Genomic DNA, 17,104 nt, shown 5'->3' with positions numbered 1-17,104 from the left:
GCGAGTCGCTCAGAAGATGGATTATGCTACCGCCTGAGCGAAATCTATAATCCACAAGTAGACTGATAAGGCGCCAGCAGCACCAAATGAGAGGCGGGAAGCAGAAACTCACTGATCGCCAGTTGGAAGGAGACTAAACGCTACTGCCATTCTCACGAAAGAATATGTTCCATTTTCTATGTAAAAACCGTGGTAAGTGGCAAATTTGCAAAAAGCATACTACTATTCATGAAGTTGGTATTGATGTCAAACGTTGTCTCTCCGTTTTTGACTAATGTTTGCACCGCATCTTAGTGGCGGGGGCATTACTTTGGACTGAATGGTTAGTACCTTTGGGGAGAGGGGAGGGGGGAGCAAAGAACTTTCTTAAGCCAGGGAAGCAACAATGGGCGGCTCCTCTTTGATGTGTGGACGGAAAGGCACTTTCACCCTCAGAGAATAGCTGCGGCCACCAGCGGCACAATGAAGGTTAGTGGCTAGGTAGTGTATACGATAATCATTTTGGAATACAGAACCATTGCCGCAAGATTTGTCTGCCAATGAAGAGGTGCTGGTTCTCTGGTTTTTAGACACCATGAAAGTCCTATCAACCTTATGGGACTTCTAGCCCTAAAGATCCACTCTCTCCTGGCGAGGAATGAAATGTTTTGACTCCCAACACTATCAAGCTCACATAATTAATTATGGCATGATCCAAATGGAGCTGAAACAAAATCGCTAGTGATATGTGATAGCCATGTTACAATGTTACTGGGAAGGGAGTACTAAATAGAAAAATAAAGCGTTAACAGAGAGAGTAATGATTTTATACTGGGACGAGTAAACATGACATACAAACTTCTTAAGCAGAGTAAACATATCTTTCAGTTCAGTTATCTTTTAGAGAGCATCTAAGACAAGCGAGAGGTGCACCTTATCTAAGGAAAGGTAACGATGACGTTATTAATAATTATGTTGCTGTATCTCTTCAGTAATCATTCTCATAAGTAATAGCAGTGTTTATGGAACATAGGCAAATGAATTATGTTACGCAATCTATTCAGAAAAGCACAGTTGGCTGTATGAAAGTAGACAAGCAGAGAGTCAGTCAGAGCACGACTTCTATAGTGTTGACGTTATACACCAAGCAATGACGCCTGCATCACAAACACATTCTTATATCTCTACCAGACTTTTGATACGTGCACCGTAATATCATTTAATGAAGGTAGGATGATTGGGAACAAAAGGAATAGCAACTGAGTTCCTATCATCATTTCTAGAAAACGTTGTTCAGAGGGTAGTAGTACAACTGAGTTCAACGGAGCTACTTTATTTTACTTGGAAAAACCGTATCATACCCAAAAGGTACTAATTTGCCAATCTCACAGACAGGAAAGTCACTTTGCGGATGGAATAGATACGGTATTCAATAATAAAAACCTATAAATGTAAACATATAATTGTAACTGATCAATATGCAGTTAACTGCTTTTTCAGGTAAAGAAATACTATACTACAAATTCAGCTTGAAACTGAAAATAATGTTCTGAAACTAGATGAACGTTGATCTGTCGGCAGTGATGGAACCGATCACCACATCTCCTACACTACTGGCCATTAAAATTGGTACACCACGACGATGACGTGCTACAGACACGAAATTTAACCGACAGGAAGAAGATGCTGTGATATGCAAATGAATAGCTTTTCAGAGCATTCACACAAGGTTGGCGCCGGTGGCGACACCTAAAATGTGCTGACATGAGGAAAGTTTCCAACCGATTTCTCATACACAAACAGCATTTGACCGGCGTTGCCTGGTGAAACGTTGTTGTGATGCCTCGTGTAAGGAGCAGAAATGTGTACCATCACCTTTTCGACTTTGATAAAGGTCGGATTGTAGCCTATCGAGATTGCGGTTTATCGTATCGCGACATTGCTGCTCGCGTTGGTCGAGATCCAATGACTGTTAGCAGAATATGAAATCCGTGGGTACAGGAGGGTAATACGGAACGCCGTGCTGGATCCCAACGTCCCCGTATCGCTAGCAGTCGAGATGACAGGCATTTTATCCACATGGCTGTAGCGGATCGTGCAGCCACGTCTCGATCCCTGAGTAAACAGATGGGGACATTTCCAAGACAACAATCTCGTACGTTTGCAGTAGTATCGACTATCAGCTCGGAGACCATGGCTGCATTTCCCCTTGACGCTGCATCAGAGACAGGAGGGCCTGCATGGTGTACTCGACGACGATCCTGGGTGCACGAATGGCCAAACCATCTTTTCGGATGAATCCAGGTTCTGCTTACAGCATCATGATGGTCGCATCCGTGTTTGGCGACATCGCGGTGAACGCACATTGGAAGCGTGTATTCGTCATCGCCATACTGGCGTATCACCCGGCGTGATGGTATGGGGTGCCATTGGTTACACGTCTCGGTCACCTCTTGTTCGCATTGACGTCACTTTCAACAGTGGACGTTACATTTCAGATTTGTTACGAGCCGTGGCTCTACCCTTCATTCGATCCCTGCGAAACCCTACATTTCAGCAGGGCCTTTCTGGATACAGAAAATGTTCGACTGCTGCCCTGGCCAGAACATTCTCCAGAATGCTCACCAATTGAAAACGTCTGAGCAATGGTGGCCGAGCAACTGGCTCGTCACAATACGCCTGTCACTACTCTTTATGAACTGTGGTATCATGTTGAAGCTGCATGGGCAGCTGTACCTGTACACGCCATCCAAGCTCTGTTTGACTCAATGCCCAGGCGTATCAAGGCCGTTATTACAGCCAGAGGTGGTTTTTCTGGGTACTGAATTCTCAGGATCTATACACGCAAATTGCTTCAAAATGTAATCACATGTCAGTTCTAGTATAATAAATTTGTCCAATGAATTCTCGTTTATCATCTGCATTTCTTCATGATGTAGCAATTTTAATGGCCAGTAGTGTATTGCGATATTATATATATCTCAAAAGCATACAAGCGACTTGTATTCTCAATGAAGTTTTCGTTGGTTGTAACGATAAACATGGCTGAAGCTCAGTGAGATGCGGAAAGAGGATATTGACTGAGACCGGTGGAGGGGAGGAAGGGGTGGAAAAATTGTGCATAGACAGAGGCAAGGAGGAAATGGACAGATAGAGGAGAGAACAGGAGTTGGAGATGTGGAGAGTGATAAATTTGGAAATCTGTGGTAAGGTCTTATGTCAACGGCCTTGCCGCAGTGGCTACACTGGTTCCCGTGAGATCTCCGAAGTTAAGCGCTGTCGGGCGTGGTCGGCACTTGGATGGGTGACCATCCAGGCCTCCATGGGCTGTTGCCATTTTTCGGGGTGCACTCAGCCTCCTGACGCCAACTGAGGAGCTACTCGACCGAATAGAAACGGCTTCGGTCAAGAATACCATCATAACGACCGGGAGAGCGGTGTGCTGACCCCACGCCCCTCCCATCCTCATCCTCCACTGAGGAGGACACGGCGGGCGGATGGTCCCGGTAAGCCCCTCATGGCCTGAAGACGGAGTGAGTGGTAAGGTCTTCTGTGAACAAACTACTTAGGTCATCGGTCCCTTAGCCTACACACTACTTAATCGAACAAACTAACATACGCTATGGACAACACACACACCCAAGCACGAGGCAGGACTCGAACCTCCGACGGAAGAAGGAGATGGGCAGAGCGATGGAGGGTGGGAGGAGAAGATGGGCAGAGAGGTGATGATTATGATTGGTTTGTGGGGCGCTCAACTGCGTGGTCATCTGCGCCCCGATTTTACACAGTCCAAGTTTTACATACTCCAATCTGGTCCTTGTCACGCATGATGATGACGAAATGATAAGGACAACACATACATCCAGTCCCCGGGCATAGAAAATCCCCAACCCGGTCGGGAATCGATCCCGGGATCCCGTGATCCACAGGCAGCAACGATAGCCACTAGAACACGTGCTGTGGACGGCGGAGAGATGGAGGGTGGGAGGAGATAATTGACACCGAGAGAGGGGGTTGGGGGTTGGAGATGACGATGTATATCCAATTCTCATGAATATTTAGCAGTTGTCGACTGGACGTTAAAACATAATCATCCCTCAAATGTTCGTCACTGTGGTAATACAAATGAAAGTATTTATAATGTCTTTGTCTAGGCACATGAAAGTCTTCATTTTAATAATTCCTAATGGGAAATAACGCTGTGTACAATCTGATTTATTTGTCTGACAGTAAACGGAACATTTTATACCTCCACGTGAATTCCGTTACCACATATGAATTTTTAAATATGTAGTTATTATGATGCATTAACGTTGGTCTTACTTTACGTTTTACTTAGGACACGTCTGTAGATGACATATCGACAGAGTGTACGTACACAATAAAGCAGGCTACAAGATGCTGCATGGCCTACTATCCTACTGGTTACAAGTTACGAGGCTGAGAGCGAGGGCGTGTGATTGACTTCCACGCCTGCCTGCACAGAAACACTTCCAGTCTTTCCCTCTTGAGCTTCTGATGTGCTGCAGAGGAGATTCCCTTTTCCGGCTATTCTAATGCGATTCTGATCCAGAAAGACTCGTTAATCTGTGCCCCTTCGCTCTCACTATTATTTTGTCTGCGCCATAAAGAGAGCATAATTTCCTTCGAACGTAGTAAAATTTTTATCACTCATTTGCATCACCACCATTGCTCTTTATCTGCCTCCGTGTCTCAGTGGTCATTGTGTCTGGCCGCTATGTGAATTTTTCCTCGGTGGGAGGACCACGATGTTGTGAACTCATCCCTGAGATCGGCAGCTGATTGAGTGAGAATTGATGGCTACTAGATCAGAAAAGCCGACAGTGGCCAGGACAGCGGTTTGCAGCCCAACGCCATATGTTGTTGTTGTTGTGGTCTTCAGTCCTGAGACTGGTTTGATGCAGCTCTCCATGCTACTCTATCCTGTGCAAGCCTCTTCACCTTCCAGTACCTACAGCAACCTACATCCTTCTGAATCTGCTTAGTGTATTCATCTCTTGGTCTCCCTCTACTATTTTTACCCTCCACGCTGCCCTCCAATACTAAATTGGTGATCCCTTGATGCCTCAGAACATGTCCTACCAACCGATCCCTTCTTCTGGTCAAGTTGTGCCACAAACTTCTCTTCTCCCCAATCCTATTCAATACTTCCTCATTAGTTATGTGATCTACCCATCTAATCTTCAACATTCTTCTGTAGCACCACATTTCGAAAGCTTCTATTCTCTTCTTGTCCAAACTATTTATCGTCCATGTTTCACTTCCATACATGGCTACACTCCATACGAATACTTTCAGAAATGACTTCCTGACACTTAAATCAATACTGGATGTTAACAAATTTCTCTTCTTCAGAAGCGCTTTCCTTGCCATTGCCAGCCTACATTTTATATCCTCTCTACTTCGACCATCATCAGTTATTTTGCTCCCCAAATAGCAAAACTCCTTTACTACTTTAAGTGCCTCATTTCCTAATCTAATTCCCTCAGCATCACCCGACTTAATTAGACTACATTCCATTATCCTTGTTTTGCTTTTATGATGTTCATCTTATATCCTCCTTTCAAGACACTGTCCATTCCATTCAACTGCTCTTCCAAGTCCTTTGCTGTCTCTGACAGAATTACAATGTCATCGGCGAACCTCAAAGTTTTTATTTCTTCTCCATGAATTTTAATACCTACTCCGAATTTTTCTTTTCTTTCCTTTATTGCTTGCTCAATATACAGATTGAACAACATCGGGGAGAGGCTACAACACTGTCTTACTCCCTTCCCAACCACTGCTTCCCTTTCATGTCCCTCGACTCTTATAACTGCCATCTGGTTTCTGTACAAATTGTAAATAGCCTTTCGCTCCCTGTATTTTACCCCTGCCACCTTTAGAATTTGAAAGAGAGTATTCCAGTCAACATTGTCAAAAGCTTTTTCTAAGTCTACAAATGCTAGAAACGTAGGTTTGTCTTTCCTTAATCTTTCTTCTAAGATAAGTCGTAAGGTCAGTATTGCCTCACGTGTTCCAGTGTTTCTACGGAATCCAAACTGATCTTCCCCGAGGTTGGCTTCTACTAGTTTTTCCATTCGTCTGTAAAGAATTCGTGTTAGTATTTTGCAGCTGTGACTTATTAAGCTGATAGTTCGGTAATTTTGACATCTGTCAACACCTGCTTTCTTTGGGATTGGAATTATTATATTCTTCTTGAAGTCTGAGGGTATTTCGCCTGTTTCATACATCTTGCTCACCAGATGGTAGAGTTTTGTCAGGACTGGCTCTCCCACGGCTGTCAGTAGTTCCAATGGAATATTGTCTACTCTGGGGGCCTTGTTTCGACTCAGGTCTTTCAGTGCTCTGTCAAACTCTTCACGCAGTATCATATCTCCCATTTCATCTTCATCTACATCCTCTTCCATTTCCATAATATTGTCCTCAAGTACATCTCCCTTGTATAGACCCTCTATATACTCCTTCCACCTTTCTGCTTTCCCTTCTTTGCTTAGAACTGGGTTTCCATCTGAGCTCTTGATATTCATACAAGTCGTTCTCTTATCTCCAAAGGTCTCTTTAATTTTCCTGTAGGCGGTATCTATCTTACCCCTAGTGAGATAGGCCTCTACATCCTTACATTTGTCCTCTATCCATCCCTGCTTAGCCATTTTGCACTTCCTGTCGATCTCATTTTTGAGACGTTTGTATTCCTTTTTGCCTGTTTCACTTACTGCATTTTTATATTTTCTCCTTTCATCAATTAAATTCAATATTTCTTCTGTTACCCAAGGATTTCTACTAGCCCTCGTCTTTTTACCTACTTGATCCTCTGCTGCATTCGCTACTTCATCCCTCAAAGCTACCCATTCTTCTTCTACTGTATTTCTTTCCCCCATTCCTGTCAATTGTTCCCTTATGCTCTCCCTGAAACTCTGTACAACCTCTGGTTCTTTCAGTTTATCCAGGTCCCATCTCCTTAAATTCCCACCTTTTTGTAGTTTCTTCAGTTTTAATCTACAGGTCATAACCAATAGATTGTGGTCAGAGTCCACATCTGCCCCTGGAAATGTCTTACAATTTAAAACCTGGTTCCTAAATCTCTGTCTTACCATTATATAATCTATCTGATACCTTTTAGTATCTCCAGGGTTCTTCCATGTATACAACCTTCTTTCATGATTCTTAAACCAAGTGTTAGATATGATTAAGTTGTGCTTTGTGCAAAATTCTACCAGACGGCTTCCTCTCTCATTTCTTAGCCCCAATCCATATTCACCTACTATGTTTCCTTCTCTCCCTTTTCCTACACTCGACTTCCAGTCACCCATGACTATTAAATTTTCGTCTCCCTTCACAATCTGAATAATTTCTTCTATTTCATCATACATTTCTTCAATTTCTTCGTCATCTGCAGAGCCAGTTGGCATATAAACTTGTACTACTGTAGTAGGTGTGGGCTTCGTATCTATCTTGGCCACAATAATCCGTTCACTATGCTGTTTGTAATAGCTTACCCGCATTCCTATTTTCCTATTCATTATTAAACCTACTCCTGCATTACCCCTATTTGATTTTGTGTTTATAACCCTGTAGTCACCTGACCAGAAATCTTGTTCCTCCTGCCACCGAACTTCACTAATTCCCACTATATCTAACTTCAACCTATCCATTTCCCTTTTTAAATTTTCTAACCTACCTGCCCGATTAAGGGATCTGACATTCCACGCTCCGATCCGTAGAACGCCAGTTTTCTTTCTCCTGATAACGACATCCTCTTGAGTAGTCCCCGCCCGGAGATCCGAATGGGGGACTATTTTACCTCCGGAATATTTTACCCAAGAGGACGCCATCATCATTTAATCATACAGTAAAGCTGCATGCCCTCGGGAAAGATTACGGCTGTAGTTTCCCCTTGCTTTCAGCCGTTCGCAGTACCAGTACAGCAAGGCCGTTTTGGTTATTGTTACAAGGCTAAATCAGTCAATCATACAGACTGTTGCCCTTGCAACTACTGAAAAGGCTGCTGCCCCTCTTCAGGAACCACAAGTTTGTCTGGCCTCTCAACAGATACCCCTCCGTTGTGGTTGCACCTACGGTACGGCTATCTGTATCGCTGAGGCACGCAAGTTTCCCCACCAACGGCAAGGTCCATGGTTCATGGGGGGGAACGCCATATCGCGAAGCTTATTTGTTGCTGTTGGGACTGTTACACCTTTAGTATATTACCGCCATACATATCTCTCAATCGTTTGACGCAGCCACCGATTCTACCGTGCCCAAATGCCACTCGGCATCTTCTACTCAATACTTATTTTTTTAAACGTGTTGAATATGTGTCTTACGAAACTTCCTGGCAGATTAAAACTGTGTGCCGGACCGAAACTCGAACACGGGACCTTTGCCTTTCGCGGGCAAGTGCTCTACCATATGAGCTACCTAAGCACGACTGACGCCCCGTGCTCACAGCCTTTCTTTCAGGAGTGCTGGTTCAGCAAGTTTCGCAGGACAGCTTCTGTAAAGTTCGGAAGGTGGAAGACGAGATACTGACAGAAGTAAAGCTGTGAGGACGGAGCGTGAGTCGTGCTTGGGTACCTCAGATGGTAGAGCACTTGCTCGCGAAAGATGCCAATCGAAAAAATTGATCCGTAAGTTATCAGAAAGAGATTTTCACTCTGCAGCGGAGTGTGCGCTCATATGAAACTTCCTGGCAGATTAAAACTGTGTGCCGGACCGAGACTCGAACTCGGAACCTTTGCCTTTCGCGGGCAAGTGCTCTATCATCTGAGCTACCCAAGCACGACTGACGCCCCGTCCTCACAGCCTTTCTTTCAGGGGCGCTAGTTCTGCAAGTTCGCAGGAGAGCTTCTGTAATGTCCGAAAGGTGGGAGATGAGGTACTGGCAGAAGTGAAGCAGTGAGGACGGGGCGTGAGTCGTGCTTGGGTACCTCAGATGGTAGAGCATTTGCCTGCGAAAGGCAGAGGTTCCGAGTTCGAGTCTCGGTCCGGCACACAGTTTTAATCTGCCAGGAAGTTTCATATGAGCGCACACTCTGCTGCAGAGTGTAAATCTCATTCTGAAGACTTATGGATCAATTTTTTTCGATAGGCAGCTATCTCCAAAAGAACAAACGGCAATAGAGAATGATACTATTGTAACTTGGCGAACTAAGCCAGTTCTCTACGAAAGACCCCAAATAGCCCCTCGAGTAAAAACCGCGGAATTTCGATATTTATTGCCCGCAGTGGGGCAGCGATTTAATCCCTTTGATGACAAACGATACGAACGGAGATAAATTTTCCAGCGGCGCGACGCGGCATCTAAACGCAACTGCGCACGCGCGCTGGAGGCGAGACGGTCGCGTAGCCCGCTGCTGGCTTACCGAGGGGCGCGTGGGGGGGGGGGGGGGGGGGGGGGAGGGGCAAGAGTGGCCTCTCCTGAATTTATTACAGTCACTGTTTTATGCGTACGCCCATTCGGTCTGCCGAAATTTTAAATTCAGCGCTTCCCCGAGCGCACGGCAGAAGGGAAAAGGCGCAGCGGCGCTGGCGGCGGCTGTCAGGGAAGAAACACATAAATATCGCGGGGGGCGCGTGCCCCGGGCCGACGGCGTGGCCGAGCGATAAAAGGTGGCGGACGGCGCCGGGACAGGGCCCAACCACCACGCACCGCCCGGCACCTGGGCCGGTGATAAATTTGCAATGATATTGCCAACGCCGGCACGCCCACCGGGACCGAGCAAGTTCCCTTTGTGGACCTTCTGCTCCGATCATTGGTGTTGTTGTCCTTACCCCACAACCATAGACGTCTTATCATTGCTTTTGGGGAGGAGGGGAAGACGGTAAACGGCAACTCAGTGACTAAACATACGCTCCAGCTCAGGAAACATCAATTACACTATCTGACACACACAGTGGTTGCGGTTACTACAAGCCAAACCCCAAGATGGGAAACGGGGCCAAATTTTTAGTAGTTTACTGTCGAGTTGAGATTTTCACAAATGTTTTATTCGTATCTTACAGAAACTAGCAGTACGGCAATAAACAGCCTTTTAAACACGCCGCTAACGGCAATCAAGTAATTTATAGCAATACAACAATTTTAAAAAATAAAAAAAAAAACACAGAAGCTAGCAATACGGCAATAAACTACCTTTTAAAACACACCGCTAACGCCAATCAAAGTAATTTATAACAATACAACAATTTTAAAAAAATTTAAAGAACATCAGTAAACAGGCTACTAATGTAAATACAGAACTTTGTTAATAAAGTACAGTGAGGTAGTGAAGCTACCAACACCGCCATTAAAAAAATTAAACAGGTCTCAGCAAACACACGATTAATGGCAATAAAAGGAATTTACAAACTTGCAGAGATTTAAAAAAATTTTAAACAAAAGTGTCCTGGAATATCATTAGAACATAAGAGATATGACGGACCCGTGTAAGGCGGCCACAAATCACCCACTCAGGGATGCTCAGGCTAAACAGAATACTGATCAATTTAAATTCGCCCGTAAACACAATTGCCACTCTCAGGCTGGTCACTGCACCGACTTTTAGCCAGCGAAAACTTGTTATAAGATGGCTTAACTTGCTGACACAATTACAGCTAACCTCGTGCAAGGAAACATTACACCACACAGTCCTGAGTGAGCGACCACATGATAAACCAACAAGAAGCATGAATTTACTCATAACCCACGACAGAATTGCGAAACAATTAAACTGCCAAAACTACACCTCCCATCGGACAGTAACGCGAGGAGGAGGAAATATCACTGTCTTCAATTACACCGGTGCCAGGGACAGGAAACCCGGTCGCCGGAGGCCACAAGGGAGAAGAGACGCTGGTTACACATAATTATTACTTAATGATTAAACCTTCCACGAACTTAACTTGCAATTATGATCGAACAGGCAGTACACGACCTCCGATGGCAAGGATCCACACATCCGACCGCGCACGCGTCGCCAGCGTACCCAACACGCCACGGTCATGCGACAACACGCTCTGTCACCGGAGTTCACGTCTTCACGTTGACGGGTAGTGACCGCTCCTTCATGTTAGGTGTCTCCTTTTAAACTCCAGTGTTGATACGGAGGATTTAAAGAAGCTTGTTAACGTCCCACCAAGGCGAAACGAACAGCAACTACTCGTGGGGCGATTCTGTATACAACCAACACGCGGGGAGCTCTTCCGTCAACTCGACCCGCTCGTTACCCACAACCGACATACATCACGTAACGACTCGGTACAACCGACCACGCCTGCTTCGCGCTGGAGAGCCACACTGCCCTCCCGTGTCCACCACACTCTCTGCGCGCAACGCCCCTACTTCCGTGCCACCTCACGAGGTTACAACCGGTCAAAGATCTCACTTTCTCCATAGCAGTTGCCCGGAATCAAAAACGCAGATATCGATAGCAGAGGGAAAAGACAACCAAGCCGCCACTTAATGACAGACAACGTATCAAACAAACATGTCAGGGGAAGAAAAGGAAAACCAATGCAGTCCAAACACAGGGTGTAGCACGAGTCGATACACGGCTCACTATCGTACCCAGAAGTAACCTCTACGAATCACGGACCTTGACGCGGTAGGGTTGCTAGCATGCTTCTACGATACAGACAGCCGTTCCGCAGGTGCAACCACAACGCTGTGATACTGCAGAGAGTCCCGATTAACATATGGCTCCTGCTGGAGTAGCAGCAGCCTCTTCAGTAGATGCGGGGACAAGACTCCGGCTTAGCGGCCGTCAAACATCTTTGCTTAAGAACCAATTCTGACGTGGTAGGGTGACACATCAGGCCGCATAAGGAAGGAAGGGGGCTGTGTGTGTGTGTGTGGGGGGGGGGGGGGGGGGGGGGTAAAGTACAGTGGCACTCAAATCAAATTCAGTTTTCACCAAACCACGCTTATTGTAGAATGCTACACTACTGGCCATTAAAATTGCTACACCACGAAGATGACGTGCTACACACGCGAAATTTAATCGACAGGAAGATGATGCTGTGATATGCAGTTTTCAGAGCATTCACACAAGGTTGGCGCCCGTGTCGACACTTACAATGTGCTGACATGAGGAAAGTTTCCAACCGATTTCTCATACACAAACAGCAGTCCGGTGTTGCCTGGTGAAACGTTGTTGTGATACCTCGTGAAAGGAGGAGAAATGCGTGCCATCCACGTTTCCGACTTTGATAAAGGTCGGATTGTAGCCTATCGCGATTGCGGTTTATCGTATCGCGACATTGCTGCTCGCGTTGGTCGAGATCCAATGACAGCATAATATTGAATCGGTGGGTTCAGGAGGTTAATACGGAACGCCGTGCTGGATCCCAGCGGCCTCGTATCACTAGCAGTCGAGATGACAGGCACCTTATCCGCATGGCTGTAACGGATCGTGCAGCCACGTCTCGATCCCTGTGTCAACAGATGGGGACGTTTGCAAGACAACAACCATCTGCACGAACAGTTCGACGACGTTTGCAGCAGCATCGACTATCAGCTCGGGGACCACGGCTGCGGTTACCCTTGACGCTGCATCACAGACAGGAGCGCCTGCGATGTTGTACTCAACGAGGAACCTGGATGCACGAATGGCAAAACGTAATTTTTTCGGATGAATCCAAGTTCTGTTTACAGCATCATGACGGTCGCATTCGTATTTATCGACAACGCGGTGAACGCATATTGGAAGTGTGTGTTCGTCATCGCCATACTGGCGTATCACCCGGCGTGATGGTGCGGGGTGCTATTCGTTACACATCTCGGTCACCTCTTGTTCGCATTAAACAGTGGACGTTACATTTCAGATGTGTTACGAACCGTGACTCTACCCTTCATTCGATCCCTGCGAAACCCTACATTTCAGCAGGATAATGCACGACTACATGGTGCAGGTCCTGTATGGGCCATTCTGGATGTAGAAAATGTTCGACTCTTGCCCTGGCCAGCACATTCTCCAGATCTCTCACCAATTGAAAACATCTAGTCATTGGTGGCCGATCAACTGGCTTATCACAATACGCCAGTCACGACTCTTGATGAACTGCGGTATCGCGTTGAAACTCCATGGGCATCTGTAACTGTACACGCCATCCAAGCTCTGTTTGACTCAATGCCCAGGCGAATCAAGGCCGTTGTTACTGTCAGAGGTGGTTGTTCTGGGTACTGATTTCTCAGGATCTATGCACCCAAATTGGATGAAAATGTAATCACATGTCAGTCCTAGTATAATATATTTGTCCAATGAATACCCGTTTATCATCTGCATTTTTTCTTGGTGTAGCAATTTAAATGGCCAGTAGTGTACCTTTAAAACATTTTGAATGTAATTATTATGAGGTACACCACCAAATACGGGGTGTTTATAAATGAATATCGAGGTTTTAACGATTTGTAATGTTTATTACATTAAACTCACAGTTGTAAATGATATGTCAAATCAAGCAAATCAAACAGTTGTGTTTGGCACCAGCAAGATGGTGCGCCATCTCACTGGCATAGCAGTAGTACGCGATTGGTTGAACTTCACTGTACCCAAGCGCTGGATAGGCCGCAAAGGTCGCAGTGACAGGGCTTGCTTTGCATGGCCTCCACGTTCACCCGACCTAGCGCCATGCGATGTTTTCCTCTGGGGCTTCATCAAGGATCTTGTGTACGTGCCTCCGCTACCAGCAGACCTCCCTGAATTACGAAACCGGATTGAAGCAGCTGTTTCTACAATCACTGAAGACACACTTATCAACGTTTGAGAAGAACTCAGCTATAGACTTGATGTGTGCCGGGACAAATGGTGCTCACATTGATCATTTCTTGGTAAAACTAAGTTTCTCTTTCATTTTACATACCAATTATAACTGTAAGTTTAATATAATTAATATTATAAAGCGTTAAAACCGCGAAATTCTTTTATATACACCATGTACTTTCAAGTGAAAAATAAAAGTATACATAGGAGATATGTGCATTTTCCTCAAGGTTTACAAAGACAGCAATTTTGGCGTGCATTATGGGTTTCTGTGGCCAGTGGAATCGCGGCAGGACCCCATCTCTGTTTTTCTGGTTTACTGGCACGTTTTCTGAGGATTTTCAAGCACTAGGATGTGAAAGAATTCCAATCGACTGCAGCAGACCAATCTCAATTAGACATCTGTATTATGCCAGATATAACACAATAGAGACGGTTTTAAATAATGTCATTTAATCAATTCAAAATTGTGACATAGGGATAAAATGGCGGGTGATATATTTGTACATGAAAGTGTTTATGAGTGTTTTATCTCTTGCATTACGCTTGACTTTTTGAAGTAACCATCTATTATCTGAGTGAACACTTCGGCCACTTTTCCCGACGAGTAGTGTGGCCGCTCTTCGTGACTGGACGTCATGCCAGTGTTGGTGCTACACCGAGGAAGTTATCAAACGGAAATAAACAGCAAGAAAATACATTTGTAGACCCAAAATGTTGTTCAGAAATTTACATTTTTAAAAAGTAAAATGTGGTAACACAAGTAACATATATGACTTGTCTTACATCAGATGACTGAAACAAAATAATTTCATTAAAAAATAACGGACCAGGCTTCACTTCTCAGTCTTGCTGACAACAATAGCGATGCATGTGACCACTTCTCGGCAGGCAGCCACATGAATTTTTCTCAAGGCTTACAGAAAGTCCACTTCTCCGTGCATTAGAGGATACTGTTCGTGGTAGAAAATACACAATGGCCACTTTTTCTGTCCTGCCCACTTTATCACATCTTCCACCGATTTTACTGATAATTGGTATCCTACATAAATAAGAGTGTTGTATTAATTAATAAAAGGAATCGCAATATGAGGCACTAGCTCAAATGTTTACTTAACGTTTGCAATGTCACTTTCCTTCAAAGTATTGCGTTGTGTCACAGTTTGATATCAATTTGCTTACCACAACCATGTGCCTCATTTCAAAATGACCACGTGTACAATATGTATTCATCAGTCCTTGCTATTTCCGTTCGACAGTGGTCAACCCTACGTAGTTCACCGCCGAATTCTCCAATATCAAGTAGTGAGCGAGAAAAATACTCTCTTAAGAAGCTCTTAACGTAACCAGATTGAGATATTCGCTGTGCATCGGAGTGCGCTGATATGAAACTTATACATCTGCATATACATGGATACTCTGCAAATCACGTTTAAGTGCCTGGCACAGGGTTCATCGAACCACCTTCACAATGCTCTATTATTCCAATCTCGTATAGCGCGCGGGAAGAATGAACACCTATATCTTTCCGTACGAGCTCTGATTTCCCTTATTTTATCTTGGTGATCGTTCCTCCCTATGTAGGTCGATGTCAACAAAATATTGTCGCATTCGGAGGAGAAAGTGGGTGATTGGAATTTCGTGAGAAGATTCTGTCGCAACGAAAAACGCCTTTCTTTTAATGATGTCCAGCCCAAATCCTGTATCATTTCTGTACACTCTCTCCCATATTTCACGATAATACAAAACGTTCTGCCTTTCTTTGAACTTTTTCGATGTACTCCGTCAGTCCCACCTGGCAAGGATCCCACAACGTGCAGCAGTATTCTAAAAGGGGACGGACAAGCCTAAAGTAGGCAGTCTCCTTAATAGGTCTGTTAAATTTTCGAAGTGTCCTGCCAATAAAACGCAGTCTGTGGTTAGGCTTCCCCATAACATTTTCTATGCGTTCCTTCCTATTTAAGTTGCTCGTAATTGTAATACCTACGGCTTTTAGATTAGGCTGATTTATCGTGTAACCGAAGTTTAACAAGTTCCTTTTAGCACACATGTGGATGAACTCATACTTTTCGCTATTTAGGGTAAACTGCCAATTATCGCACCATTCCGATATTTTTTCTAAATCGTTTTGCAGTTTGTTTTGGTCTTCTGATGACTATTAGTCGATAAACGACAGCATCATCTGCAAACAACCGAATACGGCTGCTCAGATTATGTGTTAAAATCGTTAATATAGATAAGGAACAGCAAAGGGCCTATAACACTACCTTGGGGAACGCCAGAAATCACTTCTGTTTTACTCGATGACTTTCCGTCAGTTACTACGAACTGTGACCTCCCTGACAGGAAATCACAAATCCAGTCACATAACTGAGACGATATTCCATATGCACGCAATTTCACTAAGAGCCGGTTGTGTGCTAGTGTCAAAAGCCTTCGGGAAATCCAGAAATACGGAATCGATCTGAAATCCCTTGTCAATAGCACTCAACACCCCATGTGACTGAAGAGCTAGTTGTGTTTCACAGGAACGATGTTTTCTAAACCCATGTTGACTGTGTGTCAATAGACCGTTATCTTCGAGGTAATTCATAATGTTCGAACGCAATATACGTTCCAAAATATTGCTGCATATCGACGTTGACGTCATGGGCCTGTAATTTAGTGGAATACTCTTACTACCATTCTTGAATATTGGTGTGACCTGTACAACTTCCAGGCTTTGGGTAAAGATCTTTCGTCGAGCGAACGGTTGTATACCATTGTTAAGTATCGAGCTAATGCATCAGCATACTCCGAAAGGAACCTAATTGGTATACAGTCTGGACCAGAAGACTTGCTTTTATTAAGTGGTCTAAGTTGCTTCACTACTCCGAGGGTATTTACTTCTACGTTACTCATGTTGGCAGCTGTTCTAGATTCGAATTCTGGAATATTTACTTCGTCTTCTTTTGTGAAGGCATTTCGGAAGGCTGTGTTTAGTAACTCTGCCTTGGCAGCCCTGTCTGCGATAGTATCTCCATTGCTATCGCGTAGAGAAGGCATTGATTTTTTCTTGCCGCTAACGTACTTTCTAGCAGATTAAAATATGTGCCGGACAGATATTCGAACTTTTGACCTTTGCCTTCCTCAGGCAAGTGTTCTATCAACTGCTGTTTGTTGCTACAAGCACATTTCTGATTATTAAATAGGCTGAGAACTGCGGACCGCACGAACGCTTGATTCAGGCCGCATGTGGTCCGCGGGCTGCAGTTCGAGAACCACTGCTCTGGATGACTGACTGATGTGGCCTTATAACATCAGCCAACGTGTCCTTCCCATTGTGGCTCTGCGAACAGCTGAAAACAAGGGGAAACTAC

The 17,104-nt window shown here is 44.7% G+C and overlaps 1 protein-coding gene across 1 annotated transcript in view; it reads left to right on the top strand.

Moving 5' to 3' along the window:
* Window positions 1-9,691, top strand: part of LOC124620069 — a 717,768-nt gene extending 708,077 nt beyond the window's left edge. Inside the window, exon 6 of the mRNA XM_047146736.1 lies at window positions 9,489-9,691. Within this exon, the coding sequence (XP_047002692.1) occupies window positions 9,489-9,691 (203 nt within the window). The remainder of the gene's footprint in view (window positions 1-9,488) is intronic.
* The last annotated feature ends 7,413 nt before the right edge of the window (window positions 9,692-17,104 follow it).

This window comes from Schistocerca americana, chromosome 6 (assembly GCF_021461395.2).
Source record: "Schistocerca americana isolate TAMUIC-IGC-003095 chromosome 6, iqSchAmer2.1, whole genome shotgun sequence".
Taxonomy (NCBI): domain Eukaryota; kingdom Metazoa; phylum Arthropoda; class Insecta; order Orthoptera; family Acrididae; genus Schistocerca; species Schistocerca americana.
This window is presented reverse-complemented; position numbering and strand designations above follow the sequence as displayed.